Source organism: Onthophagus taurus, chromosome 3, assembly GCF_036711975.1.
Source record: "Onthophagus taurus isolate NC chromosome 3, IU_Otau_3.0, whole genome shotgun sequence".
Lineage (NCBI taxonomy): Eukaryota > Metazoa > Arthropoda > Insecta > Coleoptera > Scarabaeidae > Onthophagus > Onthophagus taurus.
Window position 1 is genome coordinate 16206375 of NC_091968.1, and position 17231 is coordinate 16223605.

General features: G+C 32.9%; 2 protein-coding genes across 2 annotated transcripts; both read left to right on the forward strand.

Annotated features, from left to right (window-relative positions):
- Positions 1-4019: 4019 nt before the first annotated feature.
- LOC111416481 (coiled-coil domain-containing protein 130 homolog) lies at positions 4020-5425 on the forward strand. The gene is made up of 2 exons (XM_023048517.2): positions 4020-4159; positions 4231-5425. Exon 2 carries the CDS (start codon positions 4252-4254, stop codon positions 5302-5304), a length of 1053 nt encoding a protein of 350 aa, XP_022904285.2. The 5' UTR covers positions 4020-4159; positions 4231-4251; the 3' UTR covers positions 5305-5425.
- Positions 5426-12272: 6847 nt separating this feature from the next.
- LOC139429486 (zinc finger BED domain-containing protein 4-like) lies at positions 12273-14038 on the forward strand. Its single transcript, XM_071195253.1, has 3 exons — positions 12273-13371; positions 13471-13650; positions 13704-14038. The coding sequence occupies exons 1-3, from the start codon at positions 12273-12275 to the stop codon at positions 14036-14038; spliced, it is 1614 nt and encodes a 537-aa protein (XP_071051354.1).
- The last annotated feature ends 3193 nt before the right edge of the window (positions 14039-17231 follow it).

Sequence of the window (17231 nt, forward strand, 5' to 3'; positions counted from 1 at the left end):
TAGATAACCCCTCTAAAACTTTCAAGTAAAATTCATTATTATTACATAAAAATCACCCTTTCATTATGTGAAAAACTCCAATTTGCATTGAAAAAGCTTGATGATCCATTAAGTCAACCCCAAATATCAAAATCACTATTTCGAATAACATATCTAAGCACCACCCGGAAATTCAGGGGATAAAGGGTCGAAATCACCCCCGAAATACGTAAAAAATTCATAACTTTCTTGACAAATTTTGTGACACCACCAAACTCAGTCCAAAGATCGAAAATAAGGTTTCGAATAACATATCCGCGAGATTCGCGGAAATTCAGGGGATAAGGGGTCGAAATCACCCCCGAAATACGTAAAAAATTCATAACTTTCTTGAAAAATTTTGTGACACCACCAAACTCAGTCCAAAGATCGAAAATAAGGTTTCGAATAACATATCCGCGAGATTCGCGGAAATTCAGGGGATAAGGGGTCGAAATCACCCCCGAAATACGTAAAAAATTCATAACTTTCTTGACAAATTTTGTGACACCACCAAACTCAGTCCAAAGATCGAAAATAAGGTTTCGAATAACATATCCGCGAGATTCGCCGAAATTCAGGGGATAAGGGGTCGAAATCACCCCCGAAATACGTAAAAAATTCATAACTTTCTTGACAAATTTTGTGACACCACCAAACTCAGTCCAAAGATCGAAAATAAGGTTTCGAATAACATATCCGCGAGATTCGCCGAAATTCAGGGGATAAGGGGTCGAAATCACCCCCGAAATACGTAAAAAATTCATAACTTTCTTGACAAATTTTGTGACACCACCAAACTCAGTCCAAAGATCGAAAATAAGGTTTCGAATAACATATCCGCGAGATTCGCGGAAATTCAGGGGATAAGGGGTCGAAATCACCCCCGAAATACGTAAAAAATTCATAACTTTCTTGACAAATTTTGTGACACCACCAAACTCAGTCCAAAGATCGAAAATAAGGTTTCGAATAACATATCCGCGAGATTCGCCGAAATTCAGGGGATAAGGGGTCGAAATCACCCCCGAAATACGTAAAAAATTCATAACTTTCTTGACAAATTTTGTGACACCACCAAACTCAGTCCAAAGATCGAAAATAAGGTTTCGAATAACATATCCGCGAGATTCGCCGAAATTCAGGGGATAAGGGGTCGAAATCACCCCCGAAATACGTAAAAAATTCATAACTTTCTTGACAAATTTTGTGACACCACCAAACTCAGTCCAAAGATCGAAAATAAGGTTTCGAATAACATATCCGCGAGATTCGCCGAAATTCAGGGGATAAGGTGTCGAAATCACCCCCGAAATACGTAAAAAATTCATAACTGATTTTATCTTGGGACAATATTCATATAATGGACAAACGATTTCATTAAGTAGCTCTGACTTTAGAACGTTAATATCAACCGAAAACATGGGTTGCAATAATCTGCAACCTATGTGTTCATGGGTTGCAGATTATTGCATAGATTCTCTGGCATTTACTTTTTTTAAAGACCGCGAAGACATTTATTACATCGACACAATATCCGTCCAAATTTTGCTTTCAGATCAGATAAAGAATCTGTCTAAATTTTTACCTTTTACAAAATCACTTAAAGGAGTCCGTTTTATTCTGTTGCCCCACAATTGTAACAACAATCACTGGATATTAATTATATTAGATTTGACTACTAACTCTATTTGTATTTTGAATCCTGGTAAATATTATCGTATATCACACGAGGAAATTGTAAAAAAGGTTAAAAGACTATTTTCCACTAGAGACCGTCTATACCTACACGAAGACAAACTAAATGCTAGGAAGTGGAAACTAACAACAATAGCATATCCTACCCAAGAGACTGAAGATTCAATCAATTGTGGAGTCTATGTTATATGGTATATGATGGTTTTGCAAAAAAATGAAACACTGCAATATTTGTCAACATCATTATTACAAAGTAATTTTTATCCTGACCTTTTCAGAATTTCTTTACAAAATGTTTTATTACTGTCATCTGACGTTATGTATGATAAATGTTTTAAATGTGGTATAGGATCACAGGAAAACTATAAACTAGTAGGCTGCAACTTATGTAACAGATGGTTACATATAGATCGTTGCTCGAACATATCTAATCTAATTTCTATAGATACCATTAAACTTCGCAACTTTGTTTATAGTTGCCCATTATGTCAACACTATAAACCAGGTTTATTCAACACATCAAGTACAATTAAAAATGTTGCGTTGGATAATATGTCTCTAAAATATTTTGTGATTCATTACAAAAACGAGTTACAAGAAATATACAATACGAGGGACACAAACGATTTTTGTGAGCGGTACCGCTCTGTTAATAAACCAGAGTACCATTTGAAATGGGATATGTCAACTCCGTTTATATCATTTAGTGCGGCAGTCTATATATGTAGAAAGATAATGTCAACAACCAATATACCAGACAAGACATTTGTGAAATATGTTCTTCTGGGATTTCTGAATTTAAAAATTATACGTAAATATTACGGAATGAACGATGAAGCAAGCTTCTTTGAGCAATATAAAACGCTTTATGATATTACGGATAGGGATCATGTTTATCCAGATCACTACACATTAGACCAAATTCAGTTTTAAGTACAATACTTATTTATATATACAATTATTATTATACACCCTTTATCAACATAATTTCCGCGCGTCTCATAGATAATATATGTTATTGGAATTCGATCTCTGGGCTGAGTTTGGTGGTGTCACAAAATTTGTCAAGAAAGTTATGAATTTTTTACGTATGTCGGGGGTGATTTCGACCCCTTATCCCCTGAATTTCGGCGAATCTCGCGGATATGTTATTCGAAACCTTATTTTCGATCTTTGGACAGAGTTTGGTGGTGTCACAAAATTTGTCAAGAAAGTTATGAATTTTTTACGTATTTCGGGGGTGATTTCGACCCCTTATCCCCTGAATTTCCGCGAATCTCGCGGATATGTTATTCGAAACCTTATTTTCGATCTTTGGACAGAGTTTGGTGGTGTCACAAAATTTGTCAAGAAAGTTATGAATTTTTTACGTATTTCGGGGGTGATTTCGACCCCTTATCCCCTGAATTTCCGCGAATCTCGCGGATATGTTATTCGAAACCTTATTTTCGATCTTTGGACTGAGTTTGGTGGTGTCACAAAATTTGTCAAGAAAGTTATGAATTTTTTACGTATTTCGGGGGTGATTTCGACCCCTTATCCCCTGAATTTCCGCGAATCTCGCGGATATGTTATTCGAAACCTTATTTTCGATCTTTGGACTGAGTTTGGTGGTGTCACAAAATTTTTCAAGAAAGTTATGAATTTTTTACGTATTTCGGGGGTGATTTCGACCCTTTATCCCCTGAATTTCCGGGTGGTGCTTAGATATGTTATTCGAAATAGTGATTTTGATATTTGGGGTTGACTTAATGGATCATCAAGCTTTTTCAATGCAAATTGGAGTTTTTCACATAATGAAAGGGTGATTTTTATGTAATAATAATGAATTTTACTTGAAAGTTTTAGAGGGGTTATCTATTTTACTCTCTTTAATGCTAATTTTGATGTTTTTTTGGTTGTTATCACTAATAAATACGAAATTATAGATAGAGTACACTATTTGTTTGGTCCGCTGTAAAAATGTGAATTTCGTTTCTGAATCCGTTGCTAACTTCAACGACATAATTTTTTTGCACTTTTAACAACCTCAGCGAATTGAAACGCGGCCTTAAACGTTGTTTTAAAACGCCTGTTTAAAACCTATATTGCAACAAATTTTAAAAAGCATAGTTGTTTACCTATACAAGAGAAAAAAACAGCAAAAATTAATTATAATAAACATCTTTAAACTAATAGATGTTTGAAAAATTTCGGGAACACGGTTATGTTGGGTAAATTAATGATTCAAAGAACAACAATTCTTTTTGATTCACTATGTATACGAAGTGGTTTCATGTCTTCGTAATTTTGGGACCTTGTGTACACATAGGTTGGCAGCACTGATTACGACTGCCAACACAAATTGATACATAATCGAACATTTTATAATTTGTCAAAACCATAAGAAACACAAAACAAGTAAAACACTACAATAAATCTACTTTAAGTTTTAAACGAATAGGTAAGACCGATATTACCGATATTTTTAAACGTAAAGTATAATATAGTTAAACTTGTTCGTTTCCTGTTTAGTATTAGAATTTAACATTAAAAATGGGTGAACGTAAAGGAACCAACAAATATTACCCTCCGGATTACGATCCCAAAGCTGGAGGTTTAAACAAATGGCAAGGTACACATGCTTTAAGAGAAAGAGCCCGGAAAATCTCTCAAGGGATAATAATAATTCGTTTTGAAATGCCGTACAATATCTGGTGCGAAGGTTGTAATAATCACATTGGAATGGGCGTTAGATACAACGCTGAAAAAACCAAAGTGGGAATGTACTACACCACACCTGTTTATCAATTCAAAATGAAATGCCACCTTTGTGACAATCACTTTGTAATTAAAACCGATCCTGGAAATTTGGATTATATAATTTTATCAGGGGCAAGACGGCAAGAGAATCGATGGGATCCTTTAAAGAACGAACAAATTGTACCAGAGACAAAAGAAGTACAAAAAAGACTTTTTGATGATTCCATGTTTAAATTGGAACATCAAAGCGACGATAAAAGTATTGCAGAAAGTACAAAACCACGATTAGCAAAATTATTTTCTAGAAATGAAGACGTTTGGGGCGATGTTTACACAGCTAATCAAAAATTAAGGGGGGAATTTAGAAAGAAATCCGCTGAGATAAAAAAGAATTACATGGCAGATAAAAATATCTTATCTAAATATGGTTTAAACATCCCTTTATTACCTGAAAAAGAGGAAGATGAAAGAATTGCATCTTTATTATGTATGAAATTGACACCAAGTAAAGATATTAAAGAAACCACCGAAATTGCTAGGAAAGAGATTATAAGTCGTTCATCGTTACCGACAAGTAATTTTAATAATTTAAAAGAACAAAAAGCTTTGAAGATTCTTAATAATGATTCGTTTAAATTATTGGGACTTGTTCGTAAATCTAGTCAAAAGATTGATTCAAAAACATCTAATGATCAAAGTTCTACGAGTTTAACGCAAAAAGATCCCGTAGAAGTTCCTGCGAAAAAAAGTAAAACTGATCAAGTCAATGTTGATGCAAAATCTATGAAGCAAAAATCTTTGGTGGGATATGAATGTGAAAGTAGCGAATCGGAAACTGCAGATTAATGTGGATAACTTTTATTTTTATGAAAATAAATAAATTATACTTTAACTAAAACTTTTAAGAATTTTAAATTGTGTATACTGTAACGTTCATTACAGCATTACAAGATGCTTTACAAAACAGTTTCTTTCATTTCATTATTATTCCATACATTTCTATACATTCTACAGGTGTCTCAGTGAGACCGGTCATTAGACGTTTCTGGGGTTCTGGCCAAAATAAAAATTTGAGAATACAGACATAAGTATTATCAATTACGTTCTCTTCGACTAAAATATTTTCAGACTTCTAGCACTTCCGGTTATACCGGAAGTCGCCACCTACTTTATTTTTTTAAATGGAACATCCTGTATATTTTTACATATTTGGATTTGTCTATTTTGAAGGTTTATAAATTACTTTACTTTTTCCAATTTGATTCGGCCGTTCTCGAGTTATTCGAATTTTTCTAGAAAAATCTGCTCCAGCAGACATTTGTTCAAAAAATCAGAGAACACTCGATTTTTGGGATATCAATTTAGGATTCAGAACATGCTTAAGCAACATGATGGAGTATGTTTTGGTGCCGAGAACGGCTGTCTAGAACGTTTGGTCACTTTACTATGGCACGTTAACTTTTCAAAATTTGGAAGTACCATAACTCCATTTTTTTAAATGGCACCCCCATATTTTATTACTTAGTCGTCTTCGGTGTCTCATTGTTTTCACATCTTTTATATCCCATGTGTCCCATACCTAACATTAATAGTTTGGGAGATAATTAGGGTTTTTTGAAAAATGCACACATATCATAAGGATATTTAGCCTAGTGTGCCATGAAAAACAAGCCTTTTCAATGAGTTCTTGTCAAAGACTCACTTGTTTACGTCACTTGATGCATGTGAGCTAATAATTATCTGTTAGGTCCCTTAATATTAGTTCTGAAAAGAGTTAAAATCGATAACAATAACGAAAGTAACATTTATACAAATCAAGAAATTCTTAATTTATTTTTTATGCATAAAAAGCGCGACAAAGTTCGTAGTATGATTACCAGATCTACTTTGGCAGCTCGAATTGAGGTGTTGACTGGGCTCGAAATAAGCCAAGGTATTCACCTCTTCCGTTGCATTATCTACTACATTTTTTGGTCTGTTTAACACGTGATTAATTCGTCAAAAATGCAAAAAATTTGCTTCTATTCTTCTAAATTTACCTTTTATCATCGAAGGTAAATGTGGATAATTTTCATTAAGCATTCTGCAAGTTCTACTAAGAACTTTGTCGCACTTTTCCTGCACAAAAAATAAATTATGGATTTCTTCATTTGTATAAACATTATTTACGTTATTAATATCCATTTTAACTGGTTTTAGATTCACAAGCATCAAACAACGTAAATCGGACTTTAACGTTTGTCAATAAGTCATTAAACATTTGTTTTCCATGGCACACTAGGTTAATATCGATATGATATGTGAGCATTTTTATATATATATATAAAAGATGTAAAATGAGGCGCCGAAGACGACTAAGCAATAAAATATGTGGGGTGCCATTTAAAAAAATGAAGTTACGGTGCTTCCAAATTTCGAAAAGTTAACGTGTCATAGTAGAGTGACCAAACGATCTAGACAGCCGTTCTCGCCACCAAAACATACTCCATCATGTTGTTTAAGCATGTTCTGAATCCTAAATTGATATCTCAAAAATCGAGTGTTCTATGATTTTTTGAACAAATGTCCACTGGAGCTAGAGCTTGCAATACCGGGATCCCGAAAACCGGGATCCCGGACAATTTTTGTCCGGTATTATAAACCGGTATTGATGGCAAAATACCGGTATTTCGGTATTATTTTTATTTAGCGCCCTCGATGGCCGGGGGCGGCCGATGTCTTCGAAAAGCGCCGTACTAGTTTGATGTTGTGCTGGAAAATGACGTAGAGGATTCGTGTTTGTTATCTATTTTCTGTCCGTTCTAAGTTTACATTTTCAAGTGACATTTTTTGACGTTTCATTAAAAAAATGCTAGCCGGAGGCGACCGATCGAAAACGACCGTGTTTGTTTAAAGCTGTGCTGGAAAATGATATTGACCAAACAGAAATTTGTTATCTATCTTATGTCCGTACTAACCTCATTTCTTCAAGTGACATTTTTTGATCAGTGTGAATACCATCTACAAGAAATATCATTTTGTACTCTGACAGAATGTTGAAGATAACGAAGACTCAACCTTTGATGACGACAACTTAATGTTCGTGTACAATAAATTTGTCATACCTAACCAACAATAAAATAGTCTCTGCATACAACTATTTTTGGAGTTTTTACTCCATAATGGTGTTTCAGGTCAGTTTGATTCGTGTAATGTCCCATCAAGTATAACAGTAGTATGATAAGTCTGACAAACTACCAAGAGCCATTATGTTAAAGTTTCTTTCATGAATCTGCACCTTTCCAGAAAATTCCAAAACAGGAATTCGAAAGAATTCCACAAAGTTTCAGATGATGAAGTGTAATTTCATTTTTTGACGCGGCAGTGAAGTTGAACCTTTGGACCAAGTGAAAGACAACAACATTAATAAACAACAACATTATAAATTAAACATTAATGGTATCCAGACCTTTAAATTTATTGGTACTTTGTACAGATTCCTAATATCTTTCCATTTTTTGATTATCTTCTCAGATTCTGTATCTCATGCTTTGTTGCCAATCTAAAAATATAGTAGGAATTAACCTGTTGTTAGTAGAGATGACGCCGCAGAGGGGAAAAGTTCTTACAATTAGATATATTTAGTGATTGTAATTTAATGAATAAACTTTTTTATAGTAATACCGGTATTAATACCGGTATCCCGGTTTTAAAAATTTTGAATACCGAATACCGGTATTGAGATTTTGGTCCGGTATTGCAAGCCCTAACTGGAGCAGATTTTTCTAGAAAAATTCGAATAACTCGAGAACGACCGAATCAAATTGCAAAAAGTAAACTTATTTATCAACCTTCAAAACAGAAAAATCCAAATATGTAAAAATATACAGGTGTTCCATTTAAAAAAATAAAGTAGGTGGCGATTTCCGGTATAACCGGAACTGCTAGAAGTCTGAAAATATTTTAGACGAAAATAACGTAATTGATAATACTTATGTCTGAATTCTCAAATTTTTATTTTGGCCAGAACCCCAGAAACGTCTAATGACCGGTCTCGCTGAGACACCCTGTATACATAATCGCATAACAACCGACACAGAGCAGGGACATGTAGAGAACAATAAATTAAGATGATTAACGCAACTAATCTCTATACTAAGTTGTACCCGTGAGGAGTTATAGGCCTTCAAAGTTGGCTCCTAAATTTTTAAAACATTGAATATCTTCCTAATACATTAAGCTAGAAAAACCAAATTTGGTATACGTTATGGGTGTACCGAAGGTATTAATTGGTAGCAAGTTGAGACCAAATGAGGCATTTTAAAGGGTTGATTAAGGATGATGGTCCCCTCAATGTTGACAGATTTTTTTAACCTTTTGACGGATTTAATACATTATTACCTCATTTCATGTGGAATTTAATTCTAAAACTTTTTTTACTCTTATTATTTTTTAAAAAACTTAGTCGTTTTCATAAAATACTCAAATAACTAAAGACACGTATTTCGTTAATGTTACTTAAAATCATCAAAAATTCAGTAGTCGGCTGTGAAATTGTACGTCACACTTGACAAATATTGTTAGATCATCTATTAGATGGCTTAAATAAAAATTCAACTTGATTCAAATATTCCCGTATTGTTTCGGAAATGGTCTTTTTATGAGCTACCTTCAATGAGAAAGGGAAATAAAGAGATTTGGTCGGTCACGTCAACACCTAACAGAGGTAGACCTCAATATGTTATAGTTGCATTCCAAACCAATCGAAAGGATCAGCCAAATTCGATTGTACACTTTTCGATCACTTGAACATTATAGATCTTAAAGTATATCTAAGCTCATACTGCTATCCATTCGAGTCGATGAATTTGGAGTTTGCAAAAGAAAATTATGTTGAAAAAACATGTGTAAAAACATTGGTCTGTATCGAATAATAAAAAGCGGATTATCTTGAAAACGATGAACTTTAACGCATTTTGATACGAGTACCCTTTTTGCTTAAAAAGTACACAAAATAAGAATTTTTATTCAAAAAGCCAAAAAGTATACTGTCCGAAAAGTTATTATTACTTTTAATCCGTAAAGAATACGTTACAGAGCGGCTATAGTAAAACGGACTACATAATCGTCTTTCTCATGCCAAAAAACCTCCGTATACCAAATTTGAAAAGAATCGGTTGAAATACACGTGTAATATTAAATAAAAATCAATTTAAAAATTTAATTTGAACACCCTGTATCTCCAAAATAACGCGTTTGTCGACCTATGTTTATATGAAGTTATTGTGTTAATTTTAAAAGACCTATCGACTGAAACAGTCTGTATAATTGGTTTATACAATAAAAAAAATTGTGTTTTATTGTTTTTTATTAACAATTTCTACTTTTTAAAAAGTTTTTGATGTTACAATGATCATTCTCATCTACTACTTTACTACAACAAGCCTGAAAGTCATCATCGTCGGCGTCGTCAGGAAACGAGATAACTTTCCTCTTTTTAGTAATGTCTTCTTTTTCCTCTTGATCATCATCACTCAAATTAATTATAGCCATTCCTTTTTGTGATGGTGGTAGATTTTTACAAATAGTGTCAAAGTCCAACTGATTTTTTTTCTTTTTAGCAACAATTTCGTCCTCTTCTATATCTTCGTTGCTTTGTTGTTATAGTTCAGTGGTGTCCATAACGTCGATCGCGATCGACCGGTCGACCACGAAGCCCTTGAGTCGATTGCCAACAAAATCATGAATCTGAAATAGATGCCAACATCTGCACCTGTGTTTCGTTTTCAACCCCCAGCCTCGTATATTGGACTGGAAGGTTTCCAAACTTTCTCTTCAGTCTATCATTTTTTGGGGTATACAATAGTGTAATTATCACACAATTCCCCTTCGTTGTTACGCTTTTTAAACGATACCTAATTCAGAATTATTAATAAAGGAAAAAAAAAGGAAAAAAGAAACTTACCGGGAGAACAGGTGTTTACACACCACATATAATATTTTTATTGGTACATTGACCCTGTCTGTACTGGTAACCAGTAAAGTGCATGGGGGTGTCGACATTTTTTTTCTTTTGTTGCAAGTTGAATTGTTGAAGCTGAGTGTAGGTATGCTAAATCGAACCGATTGAGAGACATTTATACGTTGAATAATTTGCTAATTAAGCATAAATGTATATATTAGAGAATTGGCAAAATGATGTTAAAATATGTCTATTATTCCATTGCTCAGCATTATTGCAGCCGCGCCGCGCCGATTGTCCCACTGTGTAACTTAACACTTCCGCCGGCGAGGTGCATTGGACTTTACTACTTAATCTTGGTGATTTATTTAACAATATCAAAGTATTTTTTTTTTGAAAAGATCCATTATATTAGAGGTATAATATATGTTGAAATGAAATAATAATAAGGCCTACTTTTTGGTTCGATGGTTTTTATTTGGTTCGATGTTGATTTGACAGTTGTATTTGGAGTTCAATTGTGTACGGTATTGTGTTTTCTTGATTAGAATAGTTATTTTCGTGTTTCTTTTAAATAATGCTTTATTTTAGCGTAGAAATTTGTTTGTTCAGCGTGATTTTTTAACTATTTGACTGTAAGTTGAGATATATTTATGCAATTTTGTTGTTTTTTTATATATTTTTTAAGATCATTGTAGTTATTATATCCTTTTGTAGATTTGGCTGATGATGACATCATAATATGTCGAAACTAGTACCAAGTACATAAACTTAATTAATAAAAAACTTTAGAGGTCAAGAGGCCTACTTATTATTATTTCATTATCATTTCATTTCAACAAATATCAAAGTACTTTGGTTTGAGTTTTTTGTATGCGGTATTTCCGTATGTTATAGGTATATGTATCGCGTAACTCATAATTTATAGTTTATATACTTTTTTTTAACTTTATCAAAGAAATTGTGTGTATATATGTATCGCCTATGTTCGCCCGTATATCGGTTTGAAGTAGGGATGGCCACGATGTATCGATGTTATAAAAATATCGATTTTTTCGTTTCGATGTTCGATGTTTTAAATCGATATTTTTTCTTGCGATTATATCGGTATATATCGATATTTCATTCGATATATTATTCGATGTTTTATTCGATGTTTTATTTGATATATTATTCGATATTTCATTCGATATATTATTCGATGTTTTATTCGATATATTATTCGATGTTTTATTCGATATATTATTCGATGTTTTATTCGATATATTATTCAATGTTTTATTTACTATTTTATTTAATGCTTTATTCGATATAAGTACATATTATTTGATGTTTTATTAGATATTTTATTCGATGTTGCAATTTTCTAAAAAGTTTAAACCGTTTGAGGTTATTTTTAATAATAATCGTTATAATTGATTCGTTTATTATAACTGGAAAAGATTGTTGGTGGTTCAAGAAATTATGAATAACCTCAAACCTGTCTATTCCTGTCTAGGATCGAGTGAATCAGCGTCGATTTTTATACCAATACGGGCTGTGATTGCGGTTATACATTGTGAGCTGTGGTAGTCTATCGATCGAGACGATAGTCTAGTCGTCTAGAGCTCATGTTAGTGGTGTCGTGATTGTCGTGAATATACGTTAAAACAGTATTGCTAATATTATTATTTACTTTCCGATAGAACGATTTAGTAAACTGAGAAGGCGATTGATTTTAAAAATATGGCACCACCAAAAAGTGTAGTTTGGAAACACTTTAACAAAACAAAAGACGGATATGCGGTGTGTCGTTACTGTGAAAAAAAAAATAAAAACATCAGGTAACACCACAAATTTGATAAGGCATCTCAATAGATTACACAAAACTATAATGAAGAAAAGTGTTGAACAATTGGGATCTGAAGAAACGATGGATATATGTTCAGAAAGTGATCTTCCTGGAACTTCTCAACAAGATTCTGATGAAAGTCGGCCATCGTCGGCAAGTGCAGTTACAACTTATACAAATTACATGCGTCAATCATTAATTACGAAAAATTTTCAAGAGATTAAATCTTTTGGAGAAGGTGGCGAAAAATTTAATGCCATTACAAATTCTATTTTATTTATGATTTGTAAAGACATGCAGCCATTCAGTATTGTGGAATCTGAAGGTTTTAGACAATTAATGAAACTTGTTGTGCACCAATACAAAATACCTAGCCGACAAACTTTAACGCGAAGGCTAGATGCAAAGTATGACTCTCTGGAGTCAGTTGTTAAGGTAAAGTTATCATTTGTAGACAGTGTTGCAATTACGACTGATATTTGGAGTGATACTATGCAAACCCGAAGTTTCCTGGGAATCACAGTGCACTACGCAAGTGATGGCAAAATGTTTTCCTTTACTTTAGGAGTTTGTGATCTAGAACATCGCCATACAGCAGAGTATTTAGCCGAAAAATTAATGGAAACGTGCAATCAGTGGAACATTCCAAAAGAAAAAATTACTGCAGTTGTAACCGATAATGGGGCTAACATAGTTAAAGCAGTACACATAGCATTTGGGAAACATGTTCACATGGCTTGTTGTGCACATACATTAAACTTGGTGGCTGAAAAATCTATTGACAATACGGGAACTTTAAAAGGATTGATTGGTAAAGTAAAGTTAATCGTTACGTGGTTTAAACACAGTATTGTTGCAAGTGATGAATTAAGAAGACGGTCACCAAAAAAACTTATTCAAGAAGTTCCAACTAGATGGAATTCAAAATATTACATGCTAAAACGATTCTTGGAACTAAGATCTATTATTAATGAAATAATTAGTAATCACATTAGTGCACCGGCTATGGTAACCGCATTTGAAACTCAAGAAATAGAAGAAGTTACAAGACTGTTGCAACCCTTAGAAGTTGCAACAAAAGAACTTTGCGGTGAAAATTATGTAACTGCCAGCAAAATTATTCCAATGATACATTGTTTAAGTAAAAAAATTTCTGAAATGAGTTCTAGTTTGCAGATAGCAAAAGATCTACAAAAATCTTTAACATTAGAAATTAACTAACGATTTGGTAATGTTGAAGAGATACGTTTGATGGCTGTATCAACAATTTTAGATCCTAGATTTAAAAAAATACTCTTTCAAAACTTAACAGCATGTTCAACAGCTGTTGAGCATCTAGAAACAATTGTAAAATCACTGACATCACCATTAGCTGCAGAACAAATTGCGCCTGTAGGTTCTCATCACATTCCTGACGAAGGTAAAGTTTTTAATTAAATCCGATTAGATTAATTACTTTTTTTTTGTTTTTAGATGAAGAATTTAATTTATGGAGTCAGCATCACGTAATGGTAGAAAAAATGAATAACAGCAACAACGATGGCACTTCAGAGATAGCGCATTATCTCAAATGCCCATTAAAGAAATTTGAACAAAATCCCTTACAATTATGGGACGATATTAAAGGAATTTGCCCAACATTGGCCAAAATTGCCCCAAAATACCTAAGCATACCAGCCACATCGGTTCCATCAGAAAGGGTGTTTTCAAAAGCCGGTCAAGTTTTGACGCAACAGCGAAGCAGGCTTAAAGGAAAACGCTTATCAAAACTTTTATTTTTAAATTCTTGTGATGAATTATTTTTTTAGTTTTATTCCATTCTGTTATTCTTGTTTAGTAGATTTAGTAGATAATGTAGATATCTTTTGTTGTTGGTATTAAAAATGTTCAGTTTATTTTAATAAAATGATTTAAAAATGTATAGATACATTTTACTTAAAAAAAAAATCAAATAAAAGACATCGATGTTTTTTATATCGAGTAAAACAGCGAATAGATCGAATAAAACATCGAATAATATGTACTCATATCGAATAAAGCATTAAATACTACAGCAAATAAAACATTGAATAATATATCGAATAAAACATCGAAAAACATCGATGTTTTTTATTCGATGTTTTTGTCATATCGATATTGCACGTTCGATATATCAAATGATGTAAACATCGATGTTTCATATTTTTTGGCTATCCCTAGTTTGAAGCCAACGCAAGAGCATTTGTTTGGAAACAAAATTGACCTTGGTCCTTGCGAATGTGGCGTGTACGATTTAGATGAAATTGGTCGGACTTTATGCAGTGGCGTATCCAAAGAGAATCCTAATGTCTTATATAAAATTACAATTAAAAATTAATTGTTAAACTAACTACCAATTGAAAAATTATTGTCGTAACAATTTTGTAAATTGTAGAATGGATTTTTTTCTATATCCTTATCAAGTTTTAATAAGTTACTCCGGTTCCCGCACCTGGGCGCTTCATTAGCTAGCGTCAGCATTGTTCAAGCGTTTCGAGGCACGCTTTTAAAACGTGCCCTATTACGAGTTAAACATATTTCCCAAATTTCATTTTCTCAGCATTTATGGTTTTTGAGAAAAAAAAATTAAACCAAAATTTCCTCCTTAGGGGAGCAGAAGTCGCCCATGGTTCATATATTAAAGTACCCTTAAAAGAATCATCCCTTGAAGTTTGTTGCAGTGCAGTCATTCAGATACATCTGTGTACAGGTGTCCCAATTTCGATGTCCGCATAGGCTATCTCCGAAACTAAAAGAGATAGAAAAAAAGTAGCTTACATGTTATGATCTCGTTTTTCGAGAAAATGCTAATGCTGAAAACTGCGAACAGCTATCGTCTTTTGTTTTCGTCCTATCGGCAAAAACTGAAAATGTTGCGAAAACGACAATTGCGAATATCTCACTTATTATCAAAAATGGAATATTATAAATAAAACATTATATGGGCAACTTTTTACGAAGAATTCAGCGGCGTAGGTAGAATTTTTTTTCCATCTTTTATTTTCGAGATTTTAGACGTAACTTTATTTTTTTAAATGGAAACCATAGTTGGCTATGACCTAAAATAATTTGTTATTTTCTTCTGATAATAAATATATATAGTTTGTGGGGTATATTTCTTACAGTTATTGAATAATTAACAAAAATTCATTTTATTCTATCTAAAACTATTGTATGTATTTAAAAGTTAATGTAAAAGTTAATGATGGAAAACATTGTTTACAATTATTGCCAAAGTTTGTAATAGTATTTAAAAATTTACTAACAACTCTGGCATTATGTGCTGGTGCTCCGTCATATTGAAAATATATCATTTGAGACATATTTAATGGCAAATTGTCGACCAAAGGCTCAATGTGCTGCCTTAATATATTGAGGTATTTACCTGAGTTTAAGTTTTTATGGTAGATACTATATGCCAAATATCTATTATCTAAAAGCGCACACCATACATTGAATCCCAATCTTCTTTGAACACTCATAGACTTCATCGGTTCAGATGACATTTTGAACAAACAGCAGATTATTTAATTTTTCTAAATATCATCTACAAAATTCTAATCTTAGATTGACATCTCCGACACGTAAATAATGAGTAGATAAGCCCCGCTTTGTATGGTTTATACTTATTTTTCTTTCACATTCGGGAACAGCGGCTGTTGGACGTCTTGTTCAATTTCTCTGCAAGATGTTGAAGGATTTATCGCAAGTGAAGCCAACACATTGACTTCATCTTCTTGCAGGTCATTTTGGTATGTTTTTGCACGTGGTTTGGGGAAGGCTCAAAAATCTATTAAATTTTCTGCTAATCGGCTGAAGGTTCTTACGTGCGGTTGTCTTCTTTCCGGATATCTTGTGAAATATAATTCCGCGGCTAACGTAGCATTCTTATCTGATAACATATAGCATTCCATCATGTTACATTTTTCATAATTTTCGAAATTCATTGTAAAATTTTATTCAGTTTTGTTATACTTTGACACTTAACACGCTGGTGCTTCGTACCAGCACATAATGCCAGAGTTGCTTTCGAATTTTTAAATACAAACTTTGGCAATTATTTGCTACATTATGTTCCATCATAGTATGTATGGTTTTCACCATGGCAACATTAACTTTTAAATACATACATTAGTTTTAGATAGAACAAAATGAATTTTTGTTAATTATTCAATAACTATAAGAAATATACCCCACAAACTACATATATTTGTTATCAGAAAAAATAACAAATTAGTTTAAGCCATAGGCAACTATGGTTTCCATTTAAAAAAAATAAAGTTAGGTCTAAAATCTCGAAAATAAAAGATGGAAAAAAAATTCTACCTACACCACTGAATTCTTCGTAAAAAGTTGCCCATATAATGTTTTATTTATAATACTCCATCTTTGATAATAAATGAGATATTCGCGATTATCGTTTTCGCAAAATTATCAATTTTTGCCGATAGGGCGAAAACAAAAGACGATAGCTGTTCGCAGTTTTCGGCATTAGCATTTTCTCGAAAAACGAGATCATGACATGTAAGCTACTTTTTTTCTATCTCTTTTAGTTTTGGAGATAGCCTATGCGGACATCGAAATTGGGACACCCTGTACAGGGTGATTTATTAGCTCACCATCAAACTTTGACATATGATATCTAATCAAAGTATCAAAAAAAAATGATAATGATAAATAATTTCAATTATTTACGAAATTATAACACTTTACAGTTTTCTGCAACGAATTTAATAGCCAGTAAAACCAAACATTCAACAAAAGCCATACAAAAGCAAAGTTGTGATTGTAATATGTCAGTTTGCTGTAAGGTTTGTTTATAGCACTAAAGAGTATGCGGATATAATTTTCGTGTACGGTTTTTGCAATGGAAATGCTCGACAATCAGTACGAGAATATCAAGAAAGATTTCCACAGCATCATTTGCCATATTATTCAGTTTTTAGCGATTCTTTCAGAAGACTTCTAGAAACAGGTAATCCT